The 27,184-nt window shown below is 40.1% G+C and overlaps 1 protein-coding gene across 1 annotated transcript; it reads left to right on the top strand.

The window, feature by feature from the left end:
* The first annotated feature begins 308 nt into the window (after positions 1 to 308).
* Positions 309 to 27,184, top strand: LOC145123281 (uncharacterized). Its single transcript, XM_079058499.1, has 5 exons — positions 309 to 487; positions 933 to 1,051; positions 1,339 to 1,541; positions 26,693 to 26,806; positions 26,897 to 27,184. The coding sequence occupies exons 1-5, from the start codon at positions 309 to 311 to the stop codon at positions 27,182 to 27,184; spliced, it is 903 nt and encodes a 300-aa protein (XP_078914625.1).

Consider the following 27,184-nt stretch of genomic DNA (forward strand, 5'->3'; position numbering starts at 1 on the left):
ATGGTGGAAATGGTAATGGGCAAGGTAGCAGTTCTTGAGGAGATGTTACAGGACCACAACAAGTGTGTAGCTATAAAGACTTCACGAACTACAAACCAAAGAATTTCTATGGGAATGAGGGCATCGTCGGGCTGGCAATATGGATCGAGAAGATGGAATTCGTCTTCCAAATAAGTTTCTGTCCTAACGATAGCAAAATCCGATTTGCAGTGAGTACGTTTATGGACTCAACTCTCACTTGGTGGAATGACCAAGTAAAAACTCTAGGCATTATCCCTGCAAACTCTCTGACATGCGAATTGCTGAAAATGATGCTGAAAGAAGAATATTACCCGAGAGATGAGATTCAAGCACTGGAGCAAGAACTATGGAATCTGAAAATGAAAGGCCTGGACATTAAGGCTTACACAACCAGGTTTAATGACCTCGGTCTATTATGTCCGACTGTAGTAACCACAGAATACAAAAAGATAGAGCATTATGTTTGGTATTTGGTGCCATAAACAAGGGGAATAGTGATGGGGTCATGATCAACAACTTATGAAAGTGTCAGAAGCTTGCCAAACTATTTGGTCAAGAACGAGCTCAATCGGGGAATAGTAAGTACTAAGATTGAAACTCCCAAGCCCAAAAACAACAAACACAAGACTGGAGGTAGGGACTTTAAGCACACATCGAGGAAGAAAGAAGGGATTGGATCTGTGTACGCAACAACTACGACAACCAGTCCAACACCAGTTCCTCGGTCAAACAATACTGGTAGATACCCACAATGCAACAAATGCCTTATACATCGTCTTGGTTAATATTATTTCTACACCAAATGCAAGAAGTTTGGGTACACGATTGGTTATTGCAAAACACAGTGCCGACTAAGGGGAGCAACCAAATGAATACAAGATCGAATGGAAATGGTGGTGTTACTAATGTAGTGAATCGGGATATGTGAGACGTGACTGCACGAAATTGAAAAATGCTGGTGAAAGGGCTCGTGAACGGGCATTTGTTATTGGAAGCAAGGAGGCGATTCAAGATCCTTTAGTGGTTACTGGTACGTTTCTTATCAACAACCTATATGCTACTGTTTTATTTGACTTCGAAGATGATAATAGTTTTATAACACCGACATTTAAACAACTATTGAACCAAGAGTCCAACAAATTAGACGTAGCTTGTGAGGTAGAAGTAGTAAATGGCAAAATAGAAAGTACCACTTAAATCATAAGAAACTGCCTTCTTACACTGAACGACCACACGTTCCAAGTTGACCTTATGCCAATGCCAATAGGAGCTTCGACATCATCATTGGTATGGATTAGCTGTCTCCTCACCATGCAGAAATCGTGTGTTATGAGAAAGCTATACGACTAACTTTACCTGACGGAGAAACCCTAACCATCTATGGTGACAAGTCGGATCAAAACCTCAATCTTGTATCTTGCACAAAAGCTCAGAAATATCTACACAAGAAGTACTATGCTTTCTTGGCTCATATAGTAGATAAGAAGAGTAAAGTGAAAGAAATAAAGGACATACCTCAGGTATGCAAATACCCTGACATTTTCCCAGAATATTTAATGGGCCTACCACCAAAAAGACAGGTCAAGTTTAGGATTTGCCTTATTCGTGGAGCAGCACCAGTAGCTACAACACCCTATAGATTGGCTCTATCCGAGATACAGGAGTTCTCGAGCCAACTACAAGAACTTCTTGACAAGGGCTTCATCAGGCCAAGTTTTTCTCCTTGGGGAGGATTATTATTTTTCAAAAAGAAGGACGTGTCTTTTAGAGTGTGCATCAACTATAGGGAATTGAACAAACTAACCATCAAGAACGAGTACCCCCTTCCTAGAATCGATGATTTATTTGTTCATGAATTATCTTTTAACACGGCGTGTTGAAGGCTTAACACTGAGTGGTGATATGGTATTGGCCCGCGGAGTTTAATGAGCCAACACGACGTGTTGTGGTGTCTCAACATGGCGTCTTTATGGATGGGAAGAAAACCCTAATTTTAGGGTGTTGCACCCTATATAATCTCCTTAAGTCCCCAAGGGTTGGTCTCCTTACCAGCCTCCATTGTCACTAAAACCCTAATTCGTCCCTTAAGCTTTCTTGGTGGTGTTCTTGGGCCTTTAGTGGATTCTTGTGTTTATTTTGCTCATTTATAAGGGAAGCTTGAAGATTTAAGGGGCTTATCATGGAAGAAAGGTCATAGATCCAGAATCTCTCCACTTGTTGTAGTCTCTTTAAGGTATCAAGTTCATACATTGACTAGTAGATGTTTAGATCTCCTTAACTCATGCTTTTGGTCTTTTTGGGTTGAAGAGTGTGAGAAGTTGTTTTGGGGTTTGTTATTCCAGATCTGATTTGCATTGGACCCCTTTAGCTTAAAGGTGCAAGCTTTATGAGAAGAATTGGTCCCTTGCATGCATTATATTCCTTTTTAAGCTCAAGAGCTTCATTTAGGCATGCATAAACGTAAAGTTGGCAACTTTACATGGTTTTCTAGCTCAAGGAGGTCAGATTTGTGTTTTGGGGCTTTGACTCATGAGTTAAGTGATTATTGGTTAAGCCTTGTGCTATTAAGCCTTAGGGTTTGAGTTTTGGACCCTTTTTGGTAGTCCCTATGGGTAAAGTTGAAACTTTACCCTTCTAAGTCCCTATTGGGTTCAGATCTGAGCTTGGGAACTCTTGGAGACGAAGGAAACAACTTAATGTATGAAGCTGTTGGAACTCCAGGAAACACAACCTGTTGGCTGGGATTTTCCCGCCTATGAGGATAAAAGGGAAACACGACATGGTCAAAGGGAACCACGACGTGTTGGGTCAACATGGGTCATTGACCTTGACTTTTGACTTTTGACTTTTGTATGTGACCAAGTTTGACCTATAAGGGGGTGTTTAGGTATTTTGAGTTGTATCTAAAGAATTGTTACTTTTTAGGTGTCGGGTAGAACTGATATTCGGAGCTGGGACTTATTCAGCTATCATTCAACATTTGAGGTGAGTTTCCTCACTGAATTTATTGGGTCTAAGGCGCCAATGTTGACCCTTGTTGATTATACTAGGATGTTAGGAGTCTGCGTGACCCTTGCATGTGTTGTGCACTGCCATGTATACCGGGCGGGGCTCGATGTCGGGCGAGGCCCGGTGACTAGAACATATTATATTGTTTTATGATTATTATATGTGTTTGCATGATTATGTGATATATTGTATGTACATAGTGGGCAAGCCCAATGGAAGGAGAGGCTTGAGAATAACAGATATGTAAACCAAGCGGAGCTCGATGTCGGGCGGGGCTCGATGTCGGGGGAGGGCCGATGTTGGGCGGGGGCCTAGTATGTGATTTATTATGTAATGTATGGGGTAGTTTGGGGAACTCATTAAGCTTAGTGGTTACGGTTTTCAGTTTATGTTTCAGGTACCTCCAATTCCAAGGGGAAGGGCTCGAGATGACTACATTGCACACACCGTATGGATTCTGTTTATGGGAGACACTCTGATTTTTATGATGTTTGACACACTTATTTTATTGGCTTGTATGAACAATGTTTTGGAATACTGTTTTTACTAGAATTAAAAATGAAAATTTTGGGATCATGTTTTTGGTATGTTACAAGTTGGTATCAGAGCCTTGGTTTCAGGGATTTGGGCACACACTCGGGTGTGCCTGAACTCAAACTAAGGATTTGGTAAAGCTTTTCAAAAGAAACATATTTTAAGAAAAGGTTTTTCCTAAAATAAGAAAGGGTGTGGTGCATGCAATCAGCCTAGCTCAAGTACGTTTTCCCAAATTACCCATGCATGTTATTTGATATGCTTTGATCTATGAGTCTGTAAACCGCATGCTAGTTAGGGCTAAGGATATGCTCAGTTTTGCATGATAGAATGCTATGAGAGATGCCTTTGTATGCCTATTGTATAAGCTTGTAGACTTGCATGCTAGTACTGATCAGTTAGTGATAGGATGGCCTGATTATGTTATGCTTGGTTCTGATTACTTGATGCTCGAATGCTACTTGCTTTGTGCTTTTAGGAGTTATAACTAGCTTCAGCTAACTAGTAAATGAATATGCTAAGTTACATATTATGGGAACTAAATAATTTTAGAGGGTTAGGTTTTAACTCTGTTGTGCAACTCTTGTTTGAGTCCAACCGTTGTAGTGTGAGACCTCTCATTCGAAAAATTATCTAGTTTCAATGATATGTAACTGTATTCGTGAGCTAGTTAGACAGAGTTAGCGGGAGTTCCTTCTGCACCTGATGGTGGAGAGTGGTATGGAGTTTGCCCTAGGAAAACCTAGGAGGAGATCTAGTGTTGGGATCCTTATCTGTGAGGGAAGGTTGTATGGATATAGAGTAACTTCGTTCAGTTAAGGCACCTCTTGATGAAAGTACGGATAGATGTGGAAGGTAGCATAGGCCCGTACTACTAGAAGCAGAGGATCCATACTCGATTCAAGGAGGGTTGCGATGAAACGAGGGAGCTGGTAGAGTCGTGATTCCACGATATATATATATATATATATATATATATATATATATATATTCCAATGCGTGTTTTGATGGTTTGTATAGTCTATTTTCAGTATGGTGGTATTGCGAGGCAGACCTACTGGCAGCTCTGGTGCTAGGGAGGGCTTAGGCTTAGGATCTGGAGTCGGGCAACTCGATGAGAAGACTAGGGAGTTTATCTCATCCAATATTACTCGTTGCATTGTTGATCAGACACCTGTGACCTTCGGCACGGTCAAGGAGGGTATTCTAGAGGTTTTGGATGAGCGGTTGAGCGCCTTTTGTGCATTGTGGAGCTCTAGATTATCATGGGGAGAAGGACCCCATTGCGATTCAACGGTGGTTAGCAAATGTTGCTAACGTCTTTTGCACCAGTCGTTGTCCCGATGGGGACAAGGTCAGATTAGCTTCCTGCCTCTTGAAGGATAGGTCTCGAGACTGGTGGGAGGAGGTGGGGCATGCAGTGGGTGATGATGCAGATGATGTGATGACATGGGATGATTTCTCGGACAGGTTCTAAGCTGAGTTTGCACCGGTGATTAAGGTGCAGCAGCTGGCGCGGGAGTTTCAGGATCTCCGCTAGATTACTGAGACGGTGGCCAAGATCACCGCTATGTTCAAGGAGAGGGCGCTTCTGGTTCCCCAGTATGTGGCGGATGAGGAGATGAAGAAGGCCCGATATCATGAGATGCCGAGGAGTGATAGCTTATTTTATTTTCTTATTTTTATTAGTTTATTTTAGATTTTTTAGCTCTTTTTATTAGTATTGCATTGTATATTCTTTATTTTCTTTAACATGGATCGTATTGGGGACTTTTTATTTTGCATGAGGAATTTTGCAGGGTTTTGGAGCTCATTGCGGTTGTGGTTTGACTGGAGTTGGGCTTAGTGGGCTTTCCGATGCATTATTGGGCTTAGCGGATCCACCAAAGAAGACTTGGGCCTTAAAGAGTTGAAGACTTGGATATTTTGGGCTTGTAAAGATGGGTCATAAACATTTAATTTGGGCTTGGAGCATCCATTCCTTAAAGCTAAAAGATGATTGGTTGGTTTAAATCACATGGATATGGAGGGGACCAAAGGAATCTTTGGTAGTGGAAGGGTGGAGTGGAGGAATGAAGGACCAATAGCATTACAACAACATTTACACGGGTGGAATTTTTGTCGCGCGGGTACCCGCGCAACTGCCCAGTTTGGGCATTTTGGTCATTTGGCTTGCCATTCCTTGGGGGATCAGACCTAGCAGCCATAATCTCGATTTTTCACCATTGGAGACCTGCAAGAGGCGATTTTGGAGCTTGAAACCCATTTCCTTTCATCTTTCCAAGTTATTGGTAGTTTCTTTATGCAATTAGACTTTTGTGATTGTTGTTCTATTGCCATGAGTGGCTAAACTCTTTATTTTGGTAGACCTTGGCTAAAACCTCTGAATGTTTGAGGGTTTTTGAAGGATTTATGCTTATTTATCATTTATCTTATGTCTATGATTCTAGTTCATATTTCCTATGCTTGTTTAGCGCTTTGATCATGAGCTTGGTACTTTAATAAGCAATTGTTGGTTTATTCCTTTGGTTTAGCATTGAATCATTGAATTTACTTAGAACAAATGCTTTATGATGGTAGAAATCATCTCTAGCTTATGGATCATAACTCCTTTATGGATGTGTAAACATTGACATCCTCTAGGAATTAGGGATTTATTCGTTCTTAAGGCTAATCAACTTCTTGGGTCTAATTGCTTCAATTGACCCTTGATCTTGATTAAGAAGGTGTGTTGTGGGCTTCCCCAACCTCCATACTAACTATGAGAAATCTTGGCATATCATGCTTCATGATTGCTATAACCAATTTGGGATGAATGATAAGCTTCATGTTAAATCCTAATGATAAACACACAAATGTTCATTGTGTTGAATTGCCTTGGTTTACCAATTCTCTCCAATTTGTGAGCATCTCGCTTTCTTGCTTAATTGCAATATTTTTAGTTATTCAAGTCTTTTAGTTTTCAAGCAATCACAACACCCCCCTTTTAGTTTAATTGTAGTTAGTTAGTTTATTTACACTAGTTCTATTAGATTGCATTGGTGATTGAATACAACCATTTCCCCGAGGATCGATACCCCTTTTTACCATTATATTACGTTTTATTTGCAAACAAAGGGTGTAATTTGCTTGGTGGACTTGACATCCCACCAAGTTTTGGCGCCGTTGCCGGGGAATTTGGTTATTGTTATTTGATTGTTTATGCCTAGGTCTACAAGAACCGGTGAACTGCTCTACAATCCGGAAATTGAAAAAGAAGCAAAAAGGTTGAAAAAGTTAGCCAAACAAGCAAAGCAACAACAACTAGTTCAAGCTTCTTCCTCTTCTCCACTAATCAACATAGAAGACCAAGTTCATACTTCAAGTGATACCGACACCGAGCCGAATTCTCAAACTGTTGGTCAATCCTTTGAAGATATTCCATTTGAAAACTACATAGCCATGAATCACACCCCACCTCACAATCCCAACCCAAACCCAAACAATCAAGATGCCAATACACCACCCCAACAACCAAGACAACAACAACAAGAACCCCTCATTGATATGCCACCTTGGAATCAAGCCCCTCCTCAACACCAACCCAATTATCAACCTCCACAACCACACAACCAACAATTCCACCAAAACAACCAACTTCAAACCAATGCTTTTCATGTTCAACAACAAGTACATTACCCAAATCAACCCAATTACCAACAACCTCCAATGTACCAAAACCCAATGTACGCACTGATGGTTTTCGAGCAATACATCATTCCTATGGTGTACATGCAAACCCTAATACAAGTGTTAGCCATGTTTTTGGGGCATAGGGGTCCTTTATATACATGTAGGCTATTAGGGTTTACAGCTAGGACACCCTAATCTGACTGCTTAAACCCTAAGCAGCCCATGGACTCCTTTAACATATCCCTTGGACGATTTCTAATGAGCTTCCCATAGAATTCGTCCAACCTATATATTATTAGGTGATCCATAGCCCAATTGTAATTATCTTATAATTATAACCCCAGTCCCCTAAGTTTAATTAATCTGTTTTAGTCACAAAATTAATTCTTAATTAATTCTTGACTAATATCAATTAAACAATATGATTTCTTCTTTAATATATTATTCTCATAATATATTAATAAATCATAATTAAACCTTTCTCTCCTTAATTCATCCTACATATTGCTATGGTGAAGGCAACCCAAAAGGACCATGCTCACAATCGGGTCAAGTACATACCAAAATAGTTATGGACTTAGACACTAATCCAACAGTCTCCCACTTGGATAAGTCTAATAACTATTTTGCATAACTTCAGAACCTGATCAGCAATCGTAGCTTTCAAAAGCCGCTGTCAACTCTGATCTTATCATATACGCGTGTCCTTTAGATAAGGGATCATATATTCCTCCATTATCAAGATATCGTATAGACACGAGACATGGATTTAAATCATTCTCTCTGTCTATGTATTGTTTCCCGACATCTGATTTATGACGACTGACAACAGACTACAATTGAACACATCAACTTAGTCCTGGCTTGGCCAAGCGCTTAGGGTGTCATCACTAAATCATTGAGGGGCCCACAGATATCGCTTTTATCCCACTTTGGGTAAAGGAATGGATAAACTTCGACTCAAATGCTTGCTTGCACCTACTAATCGAATCACACACAACAATAAGTTTTATAACACCAAGTTACTGGTGCGTTTACTTATCATCAATGTGCAACCGACCAACAAATAACAACTCACACGTCTCGGTTTCAAGAACATACAATGTTATCGTCTCACTAATCACCCGTGATAAATCCATGAAGTGATTCAAGTGAGCGTGGGTTTAATCCAATACTTTAATCTTATCAAAGCACTTATGAACTCTGCAGCAAACTTGTGCTATGTCTAAACACTTTAGACAATCTACAGACAGATTCATGACAGTCTTCCTTCATACCTACTTCCAACGTACGACCGACTGTGGAGGTTTGAATAACCCAGTTATTCTGGAAGTCAAAACATGCAAAGTGAAACGCAATAATAATATTAATCCTATATGGCCCCAAAGCTTTTGAGCGTAAATAAAAACACTTTTATTTAAACACCATATTGATTACTCATTATTCATTGCTTACTGTTTCAGAAAATCAACTTATTACTCGAATTATAACCACAATTGTCCCATGCTCCAAGCATGCACACTTTGGTTTCCTATGGTCCATACTTTGTGAAATAGATCAATTGAAAAACTTTTCCAATGAAACTCATTTAACAATCCCCAATCCTTATTATTAGTATAAGAATACTAAATTCTTACCACTTTTAGAATATGTCAGATTCTAACATTTTATGCAATGATTCTTTCGTAATGTCATAGCACAAAAGTTACCAAGACCCGACTAATGAAATTACAAGGTATTCTATCGGAAATTGTTACAAGATAATTCCATAGACGTGAAGTCTCACATTCAAAGTACATTCCTTTGAACATCTTTCTCGCATAAAAGTTTCTAATCTAGACATATTTCTTAATATCCAACTCCCATTAATGGAAACATTTCTATATTTGCCATATGACAACTCATTCTTAATAGAATCTTATCTATTCATAATAATGTCAATATAGTCCATTCAGTACTATACTTCCAACTACTTACAAGCGACAAATCCTCAGTGAACCTCAGATCGTCCTTTGATAGTTGTTTAATTATTTTAGTCAAAACCGATTCTAGTCTCTTTTTCCCTCTTAATGCCCTAGGCATTTGGAAAATTTTAGAATGGTCAAATATTATAGCATATGCAATCGATCCTATACTCGAAGCGTATTGGACACAATGCATAATGTCTCACATAAAGACGTGATACTTTATCATCCTTCTTCCATAATATTTTATGTGCCATGTTCCCACAATTCGAACTATGAAGAGGGATGCCGTAATCATAATCGAATTTTGAGAATGCACTATGTATCCCTGACTAAATTTATTAACATTTCTCGATCTAAGCTTTAGAATTTTGAAACAAAGTATAATATTCTCTCCCTTAATTATAGCAAAACAACTTTTCAACTCTTGCAACTTTGCAAAGTGAATCTTTGTTTTCTATAATTAATATTGCTAACTTGCAATACTTACCATAAAAATCATGCTCCCACTAACACGATGATTATTACAATACAAGCATAACACTTATGCTCCCACTAGCTTTGACATGTATTCAGAAAACAATTGAACTTCCAGAAAACAATGCTTATTGAATTCTTTAAGTTCATATTTCTAATGCCTAATGCTTTGATAAGCCTTTATCTAAGATTTTTAAGCTCATACACCTTTGACTTAGATAGCTCACATGTGTGTCTAAACAATTCAAATTTTATGTTACTAAGTCCCAAATGTTCAGACCAATTGCCAAATCTCACAATTCGAGCTATGAAAAGGGATGCCGTAATCATAATCGAATTTGAGAATACAATTTTTCACAATTGCTATCTTCTTAAAATCTCTCTTAGTGAAAGCATTTCCTCACAATCATTTTCATGAAGGAGGGAAACCTTATGACACTTAGCTTTTATGATGTATGTGTTCCTATCCATGTGAATTTGTCAAAATGAAGGTTTGCGACAAATTCAAAACCATATGGACTGAACTTGTTCAATCTTGATTTCTTGCCTCATGGTAACACGAGTGCCCACCATGTCTTCCAAGCAACTCACCCCTACATATCAATGTACTTTCCACTGATCAAGGTGCTTTGTCTTTGTGCATTCAAATGAGAACTCATAGAACTCACATGCACAATTAACTCAACTGGAATGGTACAGAAACAAGATAACGTCAACACGATAGGTTATATACCTCAAGTCGTATGCTAGTGATGATCAATTAGGTTTATTCTTGATTTGTTCTTGAAACTTTTCAAGTCCATTAAGACTCCACTGACTCCTTAACATATGAGGTTCTCTTGTCAAGAAACATTTCTTGACAAACAAATATTCAAGAGTTAGTGTAGCCTTTTAACACTTCACACAATTGGTCTTGGTTGGTCTTTGTCTTATCCAAGACATCACAACTAACCAATTTCAAATGTGCAAGAATGAGAAAACTTTTCCAAATTCCACATTTGTTGAGTGTTATAAACCTACTAAAGACGTGTCACTCAATTCGCAATCTTAGAGTATGACTCTAAGATTCGATATTGGAATGAAGTATGATTGACTTCTTGATTTAACCATTTCCATAATTCCCAATTCCTCTTCTTAGACATACAAATGTACTAAGACTCACTTAGAGGATCAATTGAGATAATGTTCTTAATCATTAAAACTTATCATAAAACACAATAAAAGGTACTCTCCCTTCTTCTTAGAATAGAGAAACTTTTATCTTTCTGCCTACTCGATTCTTCTTATTCGTTTTGCTACGGATTGAAACTTTTTCGATCAACTCATAATTATACTTAATCTTATAAGTATAACCATATTTACTAAACTTTAGTAAATCATGACGAATATCTTTATCACTCTTGTGGTAGACTTGATCAACACACAACCTAGTGTACTCGATCTCCTAGTCCTTCTCTTGACACTTTGTCAAAGATTTAGTCTAATTTCCAAATATGAAGTTTCTCATTCATCACGCAACCAAGTTGTATGATTCCAAGTTTCTGTCCAATTGAAACTTGGGCGATAAGAATCTTCCCTTATTTGGCAAATTCTCGACATTTCCACAAATAACATAATTAAGAATCAAATCCATTATTGCTAATAATAGACACAATTAAACATCAATTTTTCATTCACACCATTGCAAGGATAAATAAATAAGACAAAATCAAAATTTATTTTATTGCGGAAAAATTTGTCCCTACAATGCAATTCAACTGAAAAACTATGCTATTACATATTTCTAATCAATCTATCCTAACTCTAGAGCAGCAGCTCAAAAATCTAATCTTCGAATCCATGCGATCGAAATCCATTTCTTCATGATCAGATTCAGCACGCTTCTTCCTTAAGCTTCCTCTCTTTTCTTCGATCCTGCAAAACATCAAAATGTAATCTTATCACATCATGTATCAAGAATAAAAAAATAGGAACTTACAGAGTTAGATAATGGATTTTACCTGAAGTAGAGCCATATTCCTTGACTCTCCCATCTCTTAGATCTCTCAGGTAGTTTGGGCAGCTTCGTCTCCAATGCCCCTTCTCTAGGCAATAAAAGCAAATGGACTCCTTTGGCACGGCACATGGGACAATCTCATGCTTAGTCCTTTCTGGACTTCCAATGTTGCCAGTGTCCATTGAAGTTTGGGAGTTTGATTCACCAGACAAATTTGCTTGACTAGCACGCCAAATCATTGCTGATTCAGTAGCTATAAGCAAATAGGTGAGATCAATGAGGGTCACGTCGTGTTCCATCATATAGTACTTTCTTACGAACTGACTATATGATTCAGGAAGTGACTGAAGAACCCAGTCAACAGCCAACTCACCTGAAATCTCAACACCCAACATCCTTAACCTGTCAATGTGTGACTTTATCTCCAAGACGTGTGCACACACAGGTTTCCCATCTTCGTGTTTACTTGCTAATAGGGCTTGAGTGAGCTTAAACTTTTCAAGCCTTTGAACTTGTGGGTTAGGGAGAATAATTGGAGGAGGTGGAGGAAGTGAAGCATGACTCTCATTTCCTTGATTGTATCGTGGAACGTCATCTTCATTTGGAAAGCTTGTTCCAAGGGACTTGGGAAGACCATTGTAAGATTTAGACATCTACAAAACGGGAGAAAATTCAAGTTAGTTGATAAGAATCCTTGATGTAACACCCAAATGGAACATCAAGGCTAGGATCCAACACAATATTCTACAACCTAGAAGAGGGATGCCGTAATCTAGTTGAAGAATATTTGAAGGTAGGTAAATGACGATTTACCAATTCCCACCATGAAAAACAAAAATGAAGTTTAAGTTTTAAATGAATTGAAACTCCTAGGTCTTTTGAGATTCATTGAACTTTTCAATGGCATGTTTAATCTCGATTATGCCCTTCTATTTGTGACTGAGATGCCGAGGATCACAAATAAGGTATGAATAACCATGCAAACCTATGTGGTGCACTCAATGCTACTACCACCTAATCAATGTGCCGGTTAACCACACACGCTCCATTGATCTATGATAAACATCGAGCCACCCTTCACAACCAATGTCAACCCCAAATTACTGTGCCGGTTAACCACACACGCTCCACTAACGTTTGGCAAGGATGTGAAGTGTAATTCCATGGATTAGCATACAATTTCACATTTTGCCTAAAGTAACTATGATTTGGGAATTTATAAAAGCATTTAGTTACTTTGTACTTCATTATACTTATAATGGAAGGTTTCGTCCTATCCTACCTGTTCGGCTAACGACCCTCCACTAGTCAAGAGTGCGGTGGGTAAGAGTGGATACCCATTCAATCGTCATTTTATAGGCAATTTCCTTAAACACCCCTTATAGACCAGCTTCGAGAATGAGGCCTACTAACGGTAAGACTGACTTTTTACTCACACATATATAATATTAGACTTTTAATGTTACATATAGTATAAGGGTGTATTTTATACTTTTAAAATACTAGGTGGTCTAATTTAATAAATTATACTTTTAATTTAGTTAAATGTAAACCAAAACTTTATGGAATTATTAACTCTCTTTTAATTATACACTTTAATTAATTAATAAAACCATATGGGTGTAAATTGAACTTTTCAAAATACTGGGGTTTTAGAATCTAAATATTACATAATTAAACTATTAATCAAAATTTTAAATTCAAAAACTTGAGGGCAAGTTTTGAAACATTTCAAAACATTAGGGTTTAGAATTTAAATATTTCAAAATTAAACTTTTAATTAAAAAATTTTAATTCCAAAACTTGAGGGCAAGTTTTGAAACTTTTCAAAACATTAGGGTTTAACTATTTAAATTTCAAAAAACAAAACTTTTAAGTTCAAATTTAAACTATAAAACCTAAAGGAGAAAATTGAAACTTTTTCACAAGATAATTCAAATCTAAATTACAAATAATCAATCTTTATCTAATAAAACAAAAGATTATCTAAAATTTGACAATTATCTTCTATTTTGGCAAGGATAATCAACATATATACATAAAATTCGGATTTTATTGATAAAGACTGTTTTGGTAATTATCGCACAGCAAAATAGGCAAGAAAATCGGAAAAACAGGCTGCCAGATCCATGGACTCGCCGAGTCAGGTACTGGACTCGCTGAGTCGACCTGACTCGCCGAGTTCATCCACTGACTCGCCGAGTCAGCAAGGCAGAAGGCAAAAAAACTTTGTTTTTCATGCAAAAATCGATCAATCAAGCATCAAATTCACTAACAAACAGCCCTAGGCTCTGATACCACTGATGGTTTTCGAGCAATACATCATTCCTATGGTGTACATGCAAACCCTAATACAAGTGTTAGCCACGTTTTTGGGGCATAGGGGTCCTTTATATACATGTAGGCTATTAGGGTTTACAGCTAGGACACCCTAATCTGACTGCTTAAACCCTAAGCAGCCCATGGACTCCTTTAACATATCCCTTGGACGATTTCTAATGGGCTTCCCATAGAATTCGTCCAACCTATATATTATTAGGTGATCGATAGCCCAATTGTAATTATCTTATAATTACAACTCCAGTCCCCTAAGTTTAATTAATCTCTTTTAGTCACAAAATTAATTCTTAATTAATTCTTGACTAATATCAATTAAACAATATGATTTCTCCTTTAATATATTATTCTCATAATATATTAATAAATCATAATTAAACATTTCTCTCCTTAATTCATCCTACATATTGCTATGGTGAAGGCAACCCAAAAGGACCATGCTCACAATCGGGTCAAGTACATACCAAAATAGTTATGGACTTAGACACTAATCCAACACCCACCACAACAACCTCCTTAAAACCAATACCCAAACTACCAACCTTATCCACCACCAATGTACAATCACAACCAATACCCATACCCACCTTACCAACAATCACCCAATTACATGCAACAATATCCCAATAACCCCAATCCACCCAACCCCCCTCAAGAGTTGACACTTCGACAAATGATGGGGACGGATGTTACGCACACACCTCTTGGTATTGTTTATCCCGCGAACCACCGAGGGATTGAATTGAAGTCAAGTTTCATACATCAACTCACCAAGTTCCATGGTTTCAATAGAGAAGATCCTCAAAGGCATTTGAAGTCCTTTCATATGATATGTGTTAGCATGTTGCCCGAAAATGTGACATTGGATGATTTCAAGTTAACTGCCTTCCCGCTCACATTGGAAGATAAAGCTAGAGAGTGGTTATTCAACTTACCACCGGGGTCTATTCACACATGGGAAGAGTTACTCAAAGCCTTCAATAGCAAGTTCTATCCCACCTCCCGAATTTCAAGTCAAAGAAGTGACATTTTGGGGATTCGTCAAGGGGAGAATGAGACTTTTCATGATTTTTGGGAGCGATTCAACAACTTGTGTACAAGTTGTCCTCAACACAACATTCCTGAACAACTACTTCTTCAACAATTTTATGAGGGTATGAATGAAAAGGATCAACGGATGATCGATGCCTCAAGTGGTGGTGACATCTTCAACAAGACACCTCAAGAGATAAGATCACTTTTTGGAACCATTTCTCAAAATCAAAGGAACTTTGGGACTCGAAATGAAATGAAGAGAAATTCCCCACAAGTGGTTGGTGAAGTTAGCAACACCCAACATTTGGAATCAAAGCTCTTAGATTTGACTAATGTATTAAGTCAAATGGTGGTGGGAAGTGGTCAACAATTGATGGTATGCGGTATTTGTGCAATGACGGGGCATTATATGGATAAGTGTCCCACTCTTGGAAGTGAACCGGAAGATGTGAATGCAATGGGCGGATATCAAGGTCAACCAAGACCCATGGCATTTCAAAACAACTTCAATCCAAATTGGCAGAATAACCCAAACAACCCATACCCACCAAAGCAAAATCCACCGAACATTTTGATGAGACCCCATCATCCACAATATCCTTCCCAAAAACCTACATATCCACAAACTTCTTATACCCCTCAAAATTACCAACAACCTCCACAACAAGGCCAATCAAGTGGTATCCATCAAATGAGCCTTCAAGAACTTGTTACTTCTCTTGCTCAAAGCCAAACCCAATTTCAACAAGAGACCAAGAACACTTTCTCCAACATTCAAGCACAAATTGGAGACTTGGCCACCGCTCTCAACAAGATGGAACAAAGGGGTAAACTTCCATCTCAAACCGAGAAGAACCCCAATGTGAGTGCAATAACCTTAAGAAGTGGAAAAACCCTTGAAGAAAGCAACCCCAAAAGAGTTTCAAGAGAAGAAGAAGATGAGGTTATTATTGTTGAGCCTTCGAAAGTGGTAGTTCCTCCAAAGGAACCGGTTGTTCCAAACATTGAGCAACCCGAATATTCCAACAAGCCTATCAAGCCATTGGTCATACCACCACCCTTCCCTTCCCGGTTAGCCTTTTCCAAGAAGATAGAGGAAGAAAATGAATTCTTTGAAACTTTCCGCAAGGTCCAAATCAACATTCCACTATTGAATGCTATTAAGCAAATTCCAAGTTATGCAAAATTTCTCAAGGATTTGTGCACCAAGAAGAGGAAATTCAAGGAAAATGAAAATATTCAAGTCAATGCAAACGTGTCTACAGTTATCCAAAAGAAGTTACCTCCCAAATGCAAGGATCTAGGAATATTTGCTATCCCTTGTACCATTGGTGATTTGCATGTCGAAAGTGCCATGTTAGATCTTGGAGCCTCGATCAATGTGATGCCTTACTCGGTTTTTCAATCTCTCAATGTTGGAACTTTGGAAGAAACCGGAGTAATCATTTAATTAGCGGACAAGTCAAGTGTGTCTCCAAGAGGAGTGTTAGAGGATGTGTTAGTACAAGTTAATCAACTTGTTTTTCCCGCGGATTTTTATGTCATTGATATTGAAGAGAAGACTCCTTCCAAATCATCTATGATCTTCCTTGGAAGACCTTTCATGAATACCGCTCACACGATCATTGATGTCCATAAAGGGAAAATTACTATGGAGTTTGATGGAGAGATCATTCACTTCAACATCTTTGAGTCAATGAGGTACCCTAGCAACATTTCTCCATTGTACCGGGTTGATGTGATTGAGCCAATAAATGGGATAAGCCCTAATGTATGCACACACAAGATTCTTATGGAAGATTATTACAAGCCTAGGAGAGAGGCTCAAAGAATATTGAATCCTCCAATGATGGAAGTGATCAAGAAGAATATAATTAAAAGGTTTAAAAGGTGCAAAGAGAAGACAAAAGCGTTTCATGACAAGCACATAACCCAAAAGCACTTTATTTCGGGTCAAAAAGTTCTTCTTTATCATTCGCGTTTAAATTTATTCCACGGAAAATTGCGATCTCGATGGCACGGACCTTTCATTGTTTTAAAAGTGTTTGATCATGGTGCGGTTGAAATCAAGAGTTTGGAAATGAATCAAATCTTCAAAGTGAATGGAAAATGTTTGAAACCTTTTTATGAAGGCTTTGACACGGGAGAATTCGACAACGTAACATTGGAAATCCCGATTTATGAAGATTGACGGAAGCGGGGCTATGTCTTGGCAAAGACGTTAAATAAATGCATTGTAAATAAATAATCTTGCTTGAAGTTTTGGTGTTTCTAAGCTTGAAGTTGGTTAAAAATAAGCATCTTGAGGTTTAGCAATGATCTTGGTAAAGTATGCAAAAAGTGTGAAAAATCTGCAACTTGCGCGGGTGCCCGCGCAGACTTTGCGCGACCGGCCCCCAGCCGTGCAGGTTCCGAGTTCCAAATTACCCCAACATGAGGTTGCATCTGATTAGTTCGCCCAGCCGGCTCCCCCACCCGCGCAAGTTCTGCGCGGCCGAATGCCACCCTCGCAACTGATTGCGCGGCTGCCTTTCACCCTCACAGATTGTTGTGCGGCCAAGACCAAATCCTTCCCTTTCTTTTCGAGACCAATGATGCTAATTCTTTATTTGTGCGACCCAACCACCACCCGCACAAATTTTGCGAGGGTACTCGCACAAATGTGTCACTTCATAAGAAAATTTTGAGTCATTGCATATGCTTCCTTTGCGCGACCAAGCTTTCATCCATGTGTATTTAGGTGGCCAAGAACTCCATCCACACATCATTGTACAACCCATGTGTTGCTTCCATACCGTCCTCGCGGACCTCCTCCACCTTGATCCCGGTATGATCCTTCCTTACTCTCATCCTAAGCATTGAGTACAATGCTTAATTTTAAGCTTGGGGTGAGGTATTCTTATATTTTATTTTTATTGCATTTAGGTTGTATATAGTTGCATTTAGAGTAACTCATTTAGGCCATTCATAAAAATTCAAAAATATTTCATATTTTCTTTCTTTCTTTTCTAATTTTCATACTTTTTAGATGCATCCTAGTTTAAGTTCATGTATTTTTGTTCTCTCTTGTCTTCTCGTCCCTACAGGTACCAGAGCACCGAGTCATAAGTATTGAATCATAGATTAGTCCCGGGTCTTGATATGGAATTCCTTGTATTTGATAAGTGGGACACGTTTTGAGCCTTACAGACCACTTTGAGACTGCTTGTGTGGGGGTCAGATGCAGGTATCTTGATTGAGTCTAGGTGCGGAGGGATGTGGTTGGTCAAGCCAATGTGTGCGAGAAAAGATTAGCCTGGTAAGGTATTATGAAGATATTGAAGACTCGCATCTTGGTTTTGGAGGGAGTACCCTTTAGTACTCCCGAGTCTCGTCCGAGCCCTGCTTAGTTAGATTCTCACCACTTTTTTAGGATAGGTTATCATTTTTCTAGGGGTCTAGAGTAGATAGTTAGATAGATTTTGTTTATCACACCTTGCATTGAGGTGCTTGATGAACTTTGAAGTGGGTCCCCCAATTCACATCTTTTGGGACCAAGTCTTTTCAGTAACACCCATTTTTGAGTCATTCCCCACCCTTTTTAGTTGATCTTGGCACATTGTCAATGATCATTAGGCGTTCATGTTAGCCTCCATCCTTTGTTACATGGTGAAATTCCTTAGACCTTCAAAGAAGAAAACACAAAAAAAAATGAAGAAATTGGAAAAGCGAAGACAAAAAGAAACAATGAAGAGGATTAAAGAAAAGCAGCAAAATCAAATAAGAAAAATGAAGAAAAAGAGCAACACAAAAAGAAGAACAAGAATCCAAGTTCAAGGCTTTAGTTCTAAAAAAAACAAAAAGAAAAAAAAAATTTGAAGATTTAAGTTGTTAGGTTTAGATTAGGTTAAGTAGAATTTTTATTATTTTATTTTATTTTTGATTTTTGGTGAGAAAAGGCCTTGACGATGAGACGGTAAACTGTATAGGACAGTACAAGGGAGAAGCCTCTGAAGCCGGATGTTTGCCCGGAGGCCGCGCTGCAAAACCCTATTTCGTACTATACACTTTAGCCTGACAAATGTAGGAACCATAGTGTGTGAAGAGGCGCCTTTCCTTCGTGCACTATGGTCTGCATTGGTGATTTAAAGTGCCCCCACTGGGCGCATCTCTGTTTCCTTTGTCTTGCACACCACGACTGCATCCAACCGTGATCTATTCGCCCATCAAGTGGTTGAGAATGTGGTTTATGGCTCTAAAGCGGGGAACATTTGGAAGATGCGTAGGGTCCATGAAGGACTAATTCTGACCATGTTGACTGATGTTGACCAAGTTCTATGGTACCTTTCTTTTTCCTTTTTAGTTTAGCTCATCCCGAGCTCATTTTAGTCTTGTTCTAACTTGAGGACAAGTTAGGTTTAAGCTTGGGGTGATTTGATAGCTTATTTTATTTTCTTATTTTTATTAGTTTATTTTAGATTTTTTAGCTCTTTTTATTAGTATTGCATTGTATATTCTTTATTTTCTTTAACATCGATCATATCGGGGACTTTTTATTTTGCATGAGGAATTTTGCAGGGTTTTGGAGCTCATTGCGGTTGTGGTTTGACTGGAGTTGGGCTTAGTGGGCTTTCCGATGCATTATTGGGCTTGGCGGATCCACCAAAGAAGACTTGGGCCTTAAAGAGTTGAAGACTTGGATATTTTGGGCTTGTAAAGATGGGTCATAAACATTTAATTTGGGCTTGGAGCATCCATTCCTTAAAGCTAAAAGATGATTGGTTGGTTTAAATCACATGGATATGGAGGGGACCAAAGGAATCTTTGGTAGTGGAAGGGTGGAGTGGAGGAATGAAGGACCAATAGCATTACAGCAACATTTGCGCGGGTAGAATTGTCGTCGCGCGGGTACCCGCGCAACTGCCCAGTTTGGGCATTTTGGTCATTTGGCTTGCCATTACCTTGGGGGATCAGACCTAGCAGCCATAATCTCGATTTTTCACCATTGGAGACCTGCAAGAGGCGATTTTGGAGCTTGAAACCCATTTCCTTTCATCTTTCCAAGTTATTGGTAGTTTCTTTATGCAATTAGACTTTTGTGATTGTTGTTCTATTGCCATGAGTGGCTAAACTCTTTATTTTGGTAGACCTTGGCTAAAACCTCTGAATGTTTGAGGGTTTTTGAAGGATTTATGCTTATTTATCATTTATCTTATGTCTATGATTCTAGTTCATATTTCCTATGCTTGTTTAGCGCTTTGATCATGAGCTTGGTACTTTAATAAGCAATTGTTGGTTTATTCCTTTGGTTTAGCATTGAATCATTGAATTTACTTAGAACAAATGCTTTATGATGGTAGAAATCATCTCTAGCTTATGAATCATAACTTCTTTATGGATGTGTAAGCATTGACATCCTCTAGGAATTGGGAATTTCTTCATTCTTAAGGCTAATCAACTTCTTGGGTCTAATTGCTTCAATTGACCCTTGATCTTGATTAAGAAGGTGTGTTGTGGGCTTCCCCAACCTCCATACTACCTATGAGAAATCTTGGCATATCATGCTTCATGATTGCTATAACCAATTTGGGATGAATGATAAGCTTCATGTTAAATCCTAATGATAAACACACAAATGTTCATTATGTTGAATTGCCTTGGTTTACCAATTCTCTCCAATTTGTGAGCATCTCGCTTTCTTGCTTAATTGCAAGCTTTTTAGTTATTCAAGTCTTTTAGTTTTCAAGCAATCACAACACCCCCCCCCCTTTTAGTTTAATTGTAGTTAGTTAGTTTATTTACACTAGTTCTATTAGATTGCATTGGTGATTGAATACAACCATTTCCCCGAGGATCGATACCCCTTTTTACCATTATATTACGTTTTATTTGCAAACAAAGGGTGTAATTTGCTTGGTGGACTTGACATCCCACCAAGGAGCGACATTTGGCAGTTTGTGAGCCGATCCAGCTGCAAGACGCTGGAGAATACGATAGTTCGAGCCAAGGAGAGGGAGATTGACTTAGAGATCGAGAGGAAGAGGAAGCCAGATGAGGTTCAGACATCAGAGGGTTCGAGCAAGAGGCCTAAGGTATCGGATTCTAGATTGAGGGTCGATCAGGGTCGTAGCCGCAGTGGCAAGTGCGACAGGACGCAAGAGGGACCGTGCAGGAGTAGTTGTGGTGCTTCTCGCTGGTTCAAGTGCAGCCGGACGAGTCATTATAGCAGGGATTGTACTGCTACCACCACCCAAGGATCAGATCTGATTTACTTTCATTGCAATCATAGGGGCCACAAGAAGGCCCAGTGTCTGATTATGGCTGTAGCAGGACCGATATTAGCACCCGCTCCTACGACTCTTCGGACTACTGACGAATTCCAGGGCCGGGAAGATCTGCCTGCGGTAAAGAGCGGGGCTTTCCCGCTGACAGCAGAGGAGGTGTGTGCAGCTCCCGATGTTGTGACAGGTATGTATCTTCTCCTTATTCCTTTTCACATATTAAATTGTTGCTTATATTTATATGTTTTATTTTAGGATCGTTCCTTGTGAACGGTATTTCTGCGCTTGTGTTGTTTGATTCGAGGGCTACCTGATCTTTTGTGTCGCTTGCGCTTAGCAAGAGATGTGATGGGGCTCTGGGGGAGCTGGATTGTCGTCTAGATGTTGAGATTGCTGATGATAGGACGGTTCGGGTTGCGAGGGTGCATCGGGGTTGTACCCTTCAACTATTTAGCGAGCAGTATCTGGTTGATTTGTTTCCCATTCCATTGCGTGGGAACAAGGTGATAGTGGGGATGGATTGGTTGAGTCCTAATGGGATAGTGATCGATTGTGAGCATAAGTTGGTGAAGGTTCAAACCTTAAGTGGTGGAGAGTTGGTGATTCATGGGGAGAGACCGCAACAAGGGCCGATTTTATGTTCTGCGGTGAGGGTTAGACGCTATCTTCAGCAGGGTTGCTTGGGTTATGTCGCCTATGTCATGGATACCCGGGAGAAGGGTAAGGAGACCATGGATGATGTGCCGATTATGCGGGATTACCTGGATGTATTCCAAGAGGATTTGCCTGCGGTGCCTCTGGAGAGGCAGGTTGAGTTCAGGATAGATCTGGTTCCTGGTGCGGCTCCTATAGCCAAAGCACCATATCAGTTGGCCCCTCCTAATATGCAAGAGTTGTCTACACATCTACAAGAGTTGTTTGACAAGGGATTTATCCGGTCGATCAGTTCACCTTGGGCCACACCGATTTTGTTTGTGAAGAAGAAGGACAGTTCCCATCGCATGTGTATCGACTATCGGGAGTTGAAAAAGGTAACAAAGAAGAACCGTTATCCCCTTCCGAGGATTGATGATCTTTTCGACCATCTTTAGGGTGCATCTTGGTTCTCCAAGATTGATTTGTGATCGGGTTATCATCAGATGTGGGTCCGGGATGAGGATGTTCAGAAGACAGCTTTCCGGACTTGATATGGTCATTATCAGTTCATGGTTATGCCTTTTGGGCTTACCAATGCTCCGACGGCGTTCATGGATCCCATGAACCATGTGTGCAGACCGATGCTGGATCGGTCTGTGATAATATATATAGATGATATCTTGGTTTATTCCAAGACTCAAGAGCAACATGAGGAGCACTTGAGGGAAGTGCTAGGAACTTTGAGGAGGGAGAGACTTTTTGCAAAGTTCTCCAAGTGTGAGTCCTGGTTGCGCAAGGTGAAGTTTATGGGGCACCTTGTCAACCAGAAGGGTATTATGGTCGATTCGAACAAGGTCGAGGTCGTGATGCAGTGGGAAGTTCCGAAGTCTCCATCTGAGATTCAGAGTTTTCTTGGTCTGGCTGGTTATTATTGGAGATTCATCTAGGATTTCTCCAAGATCACTGTTCTATTGACCTGACTGACCAAGAAGTCAGTGACATTTCGTTAGGGGCCTGAGCAGCAGGAAGCTTTTGAGACTCTTAGACAACGGTTGTGTGAGGCGCCGAATCTAACCATGTCTGAGGGTGTTGATCACTTCGTGGTTTACTGTGATGTTTCGATCCTAGGTTTAGGGGTAGTGTTGATGCAGCAGGGTCGCGTGATCGCTTACGCTTCGAGACAGTTAAAGCCTCATGAGGTGAATTATCTGACGTATGATTTGGAGTTGGGGGCCGTGGTTTTCACCCTCAAGATTTGGTGGAGTTACCTCTATGGGGTTCGTTATACTATTTACACGGACCATAACAACTTGAGGTATCTGATGGATCATCCGAATCTGAACCTGAGGTAGCGTCGATGGTTGGACGTGGTTAAGGATTATGATTGTGAGATCCTCTATCACCCGGGGAAGTCTAATGTGGTGGCCGATGCTCTTAGCCGCAAGCCAGTCGCAGCTCCGATCAGGGATATATGTTTGAGGATGAACGTGATTAGTCCATTGTTGGAGCGGATTCATACGGCTCAGGACAAGGCTATGAAGGAGGAGCACCAGAAGAGTGAGCGCATTGTGGGTCAGGTGGTTTCCTTCGATTATGATAGTCGTGGATTGTTGACTCTGCATCGATGAGTTTGGGTTCCTTATTGGGGCGGTGTACGCCATATTGTGATGGAGGAGGCCCACAGGTCTAGGTTCTCCATCCATCCCCAGGCGATGAAGATGTATAGAGATCTTCGTCTGGATTATTGGTGGCCCTGCATGAAGCAGGTTGTATCCTGGTACGTTGAGCAGTTCTTGACTTGCAGGAAAGTCAAGGCCGAGCATCAGCAACCAAATGACGAGATGCAGCCGTTGGAGATTCCCGTATGGAAATGGGAAGACATCACTATGGATTTCATCACAAAGCTTCCAAAGACAACGTGCAGAGTGGATTCGATTTTGGTCATCGTGGATCGATTGACCAAGAGGATACATTTCATTCTGATTCAGGAGAGTATTTCCGCAGAGAAGTTGGCTGAGATTTATATTCAGGAGATTGTGGCACGTAATGGGGTGTTGGTATCGGTGGTTTCTGACAGGGATGTCCGTTTTACTTCCAGATTTTGGAAGAGATTCCATAACGAGTTAGGTACTCGTCTTCTTTTTCGTATAAATTTTCATCCGCAGACCGATGGTCAGAGTGAGCGGACTATCCAGACTCTTGAGGATATGATGCGTGCGTGCGTGTTGGATTTTGGTGGGAGTTGGGATACCTATCTTCCGTTAGCGGAATTTTCATATAACAACAGTTATAACGCTAGCATTGATCGACCTCCTTTTGAGATGCTCTATGGGAGGAAGTGCGGGACCACGATTTGCTGGGGCGAGGTCGGTCAGTGGGTTGTGGGGAGTACTGAGGTGGTACTCAAGACCACTGAGCTGATTCAGCAGGTTCAGAGTAGGCTCCAGATAGCTCGGAGTCGGTAGAAGAGCTACGCCGACAGGTACCGATAAGATTTGGAGTTTCAGGTTGGAGATATGGTTCTCGTGAAGGTGTCACTTTGGAAAGGTGTCATCCGATTCAGGAAGCGGGACAAGCTGGGCCCTAGGTATATTGCTCCCTTCAGGGTTTTGGCTCGGGTGGGCAAGGTTGCGTATCGTCTAGATCTTCCAACCGAGCTCAGCCAGATTCATAGCACATTTCATATCTCTCAGCTGCGGAAGTGTTTGGTGTATGATTCCCCAATTGTTCCATTGGAGGATATTTAGGTTGATTACCGTCCGAATTATATTGAGAGACCGGTGACGATTTTGGATCGGAAGACTAAAACCTTGAGGAACAGGGTAGTTGAGCTGGTGAAGGTGCAGTGGCAGCACCGCAAGGGATCAGAATGGACTTGGGAGCCGGAGGATGAGGTAAGAGAGCACTACCCGGAGTTATTTGAGGTGGCGGACTTCGAGGATGAAGTTTGATTCAAGTGGGGGAGAATTGTAACGCTGGATTCCAGGTATGAAATTATTTCCAATTTGTTCATGAATTATCTTTGAATACGGCGTGTTGAAGACTCAACACGTCGTGGTTATATGGTTTTGTCCCACAGAGTTTAATGAGCCAACACGGCATGTTGTGGTGTCTCAACATGGCGTGTTGATGGCTGGGAAGGAAACCCTAATTTTAGGGTGTTGCACCCTATATAATCTCGTTAAGTCCCCAAGGGATGATCTTCTTACAAGCCTCGATTTCCATTAAAACCCTAATTCATCCCTTAAGATTTCTTGGTGGTGTGCTTAAGCCTTGAGTGGATTCTTGTTGTTATTTTGCTCATTTCTATGGGAAGCTTAAAGATTTCAGCTGCTTAGCTTGGAAGGATGGTCATAGATCCAGAATCTCTTCACTTTTTGCAGTCTCTTTGAGGTATCAAGTTCATACCTTGAATAGTAGATGTTTAGATCTCCTTAATTCATGCTTTTGGTCTTTTTGGGTTGAAGAGTGTGAGAAGTTGTTTTCGGGTTTGTTATTTCAGATCTGAGTTGCATTGGACCCCTTGAGCTTAAATGTGCAAGCTTTATGAGAAGAATTGGTCCCATGCTTGCATTAAGTTACTTTTTAAGCTTAAGAGCTTCATTTAGGCATGCATTAATGTGAAGTTGGCAACTTTACATGGTTTTCAAGCTCAAGGAGGTCACATTTGTGTTTTAGGGATTTGACTCATGAGTTAAGTGCTTATTGGTTAAGCCTTGTGCTATTACGCCATAGGGTTTGAGTTTGGGACCCTTTTTGGTAGTCCCTATGGGTAAAGTTGGAAACTTTACCCTTCTAAGTCCCTGTTGGGTTCAGATCCGAGCTTGGGAACTCTTGGAGACGAAGGAAACAACTTAATGTATTAAGGTGTTGGAACTCGAGGAAACACAGCGTGTTGGCTGGGATTTTCCCGCCTATGAGGATAAAAGGGAAACACAACGTGGTCAAAGGGAACCGCGGCGTGTTGGGTCAACATGGGTCGTTGACCTTGACTTTTGACTTTTGACTTTTGTCTTTGACCAAGTTTGACCTATAAGGGGGTGTTGAGGTATTTTGAGTTGTATCTAAGGAATTGTTACTGTTTAGGTGTCGGGTATAGCTGATATTCAGAGCCGGGACCTATTCAACTATCGTTCTGCATTTGAGGTTAGTGTCCTCACTGGGTTTATGGAGTCGAAGGCACTAATGCCAGCCCTTGTTGATTATACCAGGATGTTAGGTGTCTGCATGACCCTTGCATCTGTTGTGCGCTGCTATGCATACCGGGCGAGGCTCGATGTCGGGTGAGGCCCGATGACTCGAAGATATGCTATTGTTTAATGATTATTATATGTGTTTGCATGATTATGCGATATATATTGTATGTACATAGTGGGCGACGTCCAATGACATACGAGGCCTGAGAATAACAGATTTGTATACCTAGCGATGCTAGATGCTGGGCGGGGCCCGATGTCGGGCAGGGGCCCAGTATCTGGTTTATTATGTGTGGTATAGGGTAGTTTGGAGAACTCACTAAGCTTAGTGCTTACTGTTTTCAGTTTATGTTTCAGGTACTTCCAATTCTAAGGGGAAGGGCTCGGGATGACTGCACTGCAGACACCATATGGATTCTGTTTATAGGATACACTCTGATTTTTTGATGTTTGACACACTTATTTTATTGGGTTGTATGAACAATGTCTTGGAATATTGTTTTTACTAGAATTAAAAATGAATTTTTTAGGATCATGTTTTTTGGGATGTTACAGGGGTATCAACAACTCAAGATACTAAAAGAATATGTTCCGAAGACTGCATTAAGGACCCGATATGGCCATTATGAGTTTCTGGTCATGCCTTTTGGGTTGGCAAATGCCCCAGCAGTATTCATCGATCTGATGAATCGAGTCTACAAAGCATATTTCGATAAGTTTGTGATAATATTTATTGATGATATTCTGATCTACTCACAGACTAAGGAAGAGCATAGTCAGCATTTGCGTCTAGTGTCGGAATTGTTGAGAAAAGAGAAGTTATACGCCAAATTCTGTAAATGTGAATTTTGGATCAGGAAGGTATACTTTTTGGGGCACGTTGTGAGCAATAAAGGAATTCATGTAGACCCCACAAAAATCGAAGCAATCAATAATTTAGAATCCCCAAAAATGCCAACAGAAGTGCGCCAGTTCTTACGCCTTGTGGGCTACTACCAGAATTTATTGAAAATTTCTCAAAGATCGCAAATCCTTTCACTGCTTTAA

Source organism: Lactuca virosa, chromosome 1 (assembly GCF_052849685.1).
Source record: "Lactuca virosa cultivar CGN04683 chromosome 1, Lactuca_virosa_CGN04683_v6, whole genome shotgun sequence".
NCBI classification, from domain to species: domain Eukaryota; kingdom Viridiplantae; phylum Streptophyta; class Magnoliopsida; order Asterales; family Asteraceae; genus Lactuca; species Lactuca virosa.

Bases quoted from the DNA above. Each gene is read 5' to 3' on its own strand.
- LOC145123281 (XM_079058499.1), top strand. From the start codon at position 309: ATGATGCTGAAAGAAGAATATTACCCGAGAGATGAGATTCAAGCACTG. The intron at 488-932 runs GTATTTGGTGCC...TTACTAATGTAG, and splicing joins AAGATAGAGCATTATGTTTG to TGAATCGGGATATGTGAGAC. The intron at 1,542-26,692 runs GTATGCAAATAC...GGGATGTTACAG, and splicing joins AAATAAAGGACATACCTCAG to GGGTATCAACAACTCAAGAT.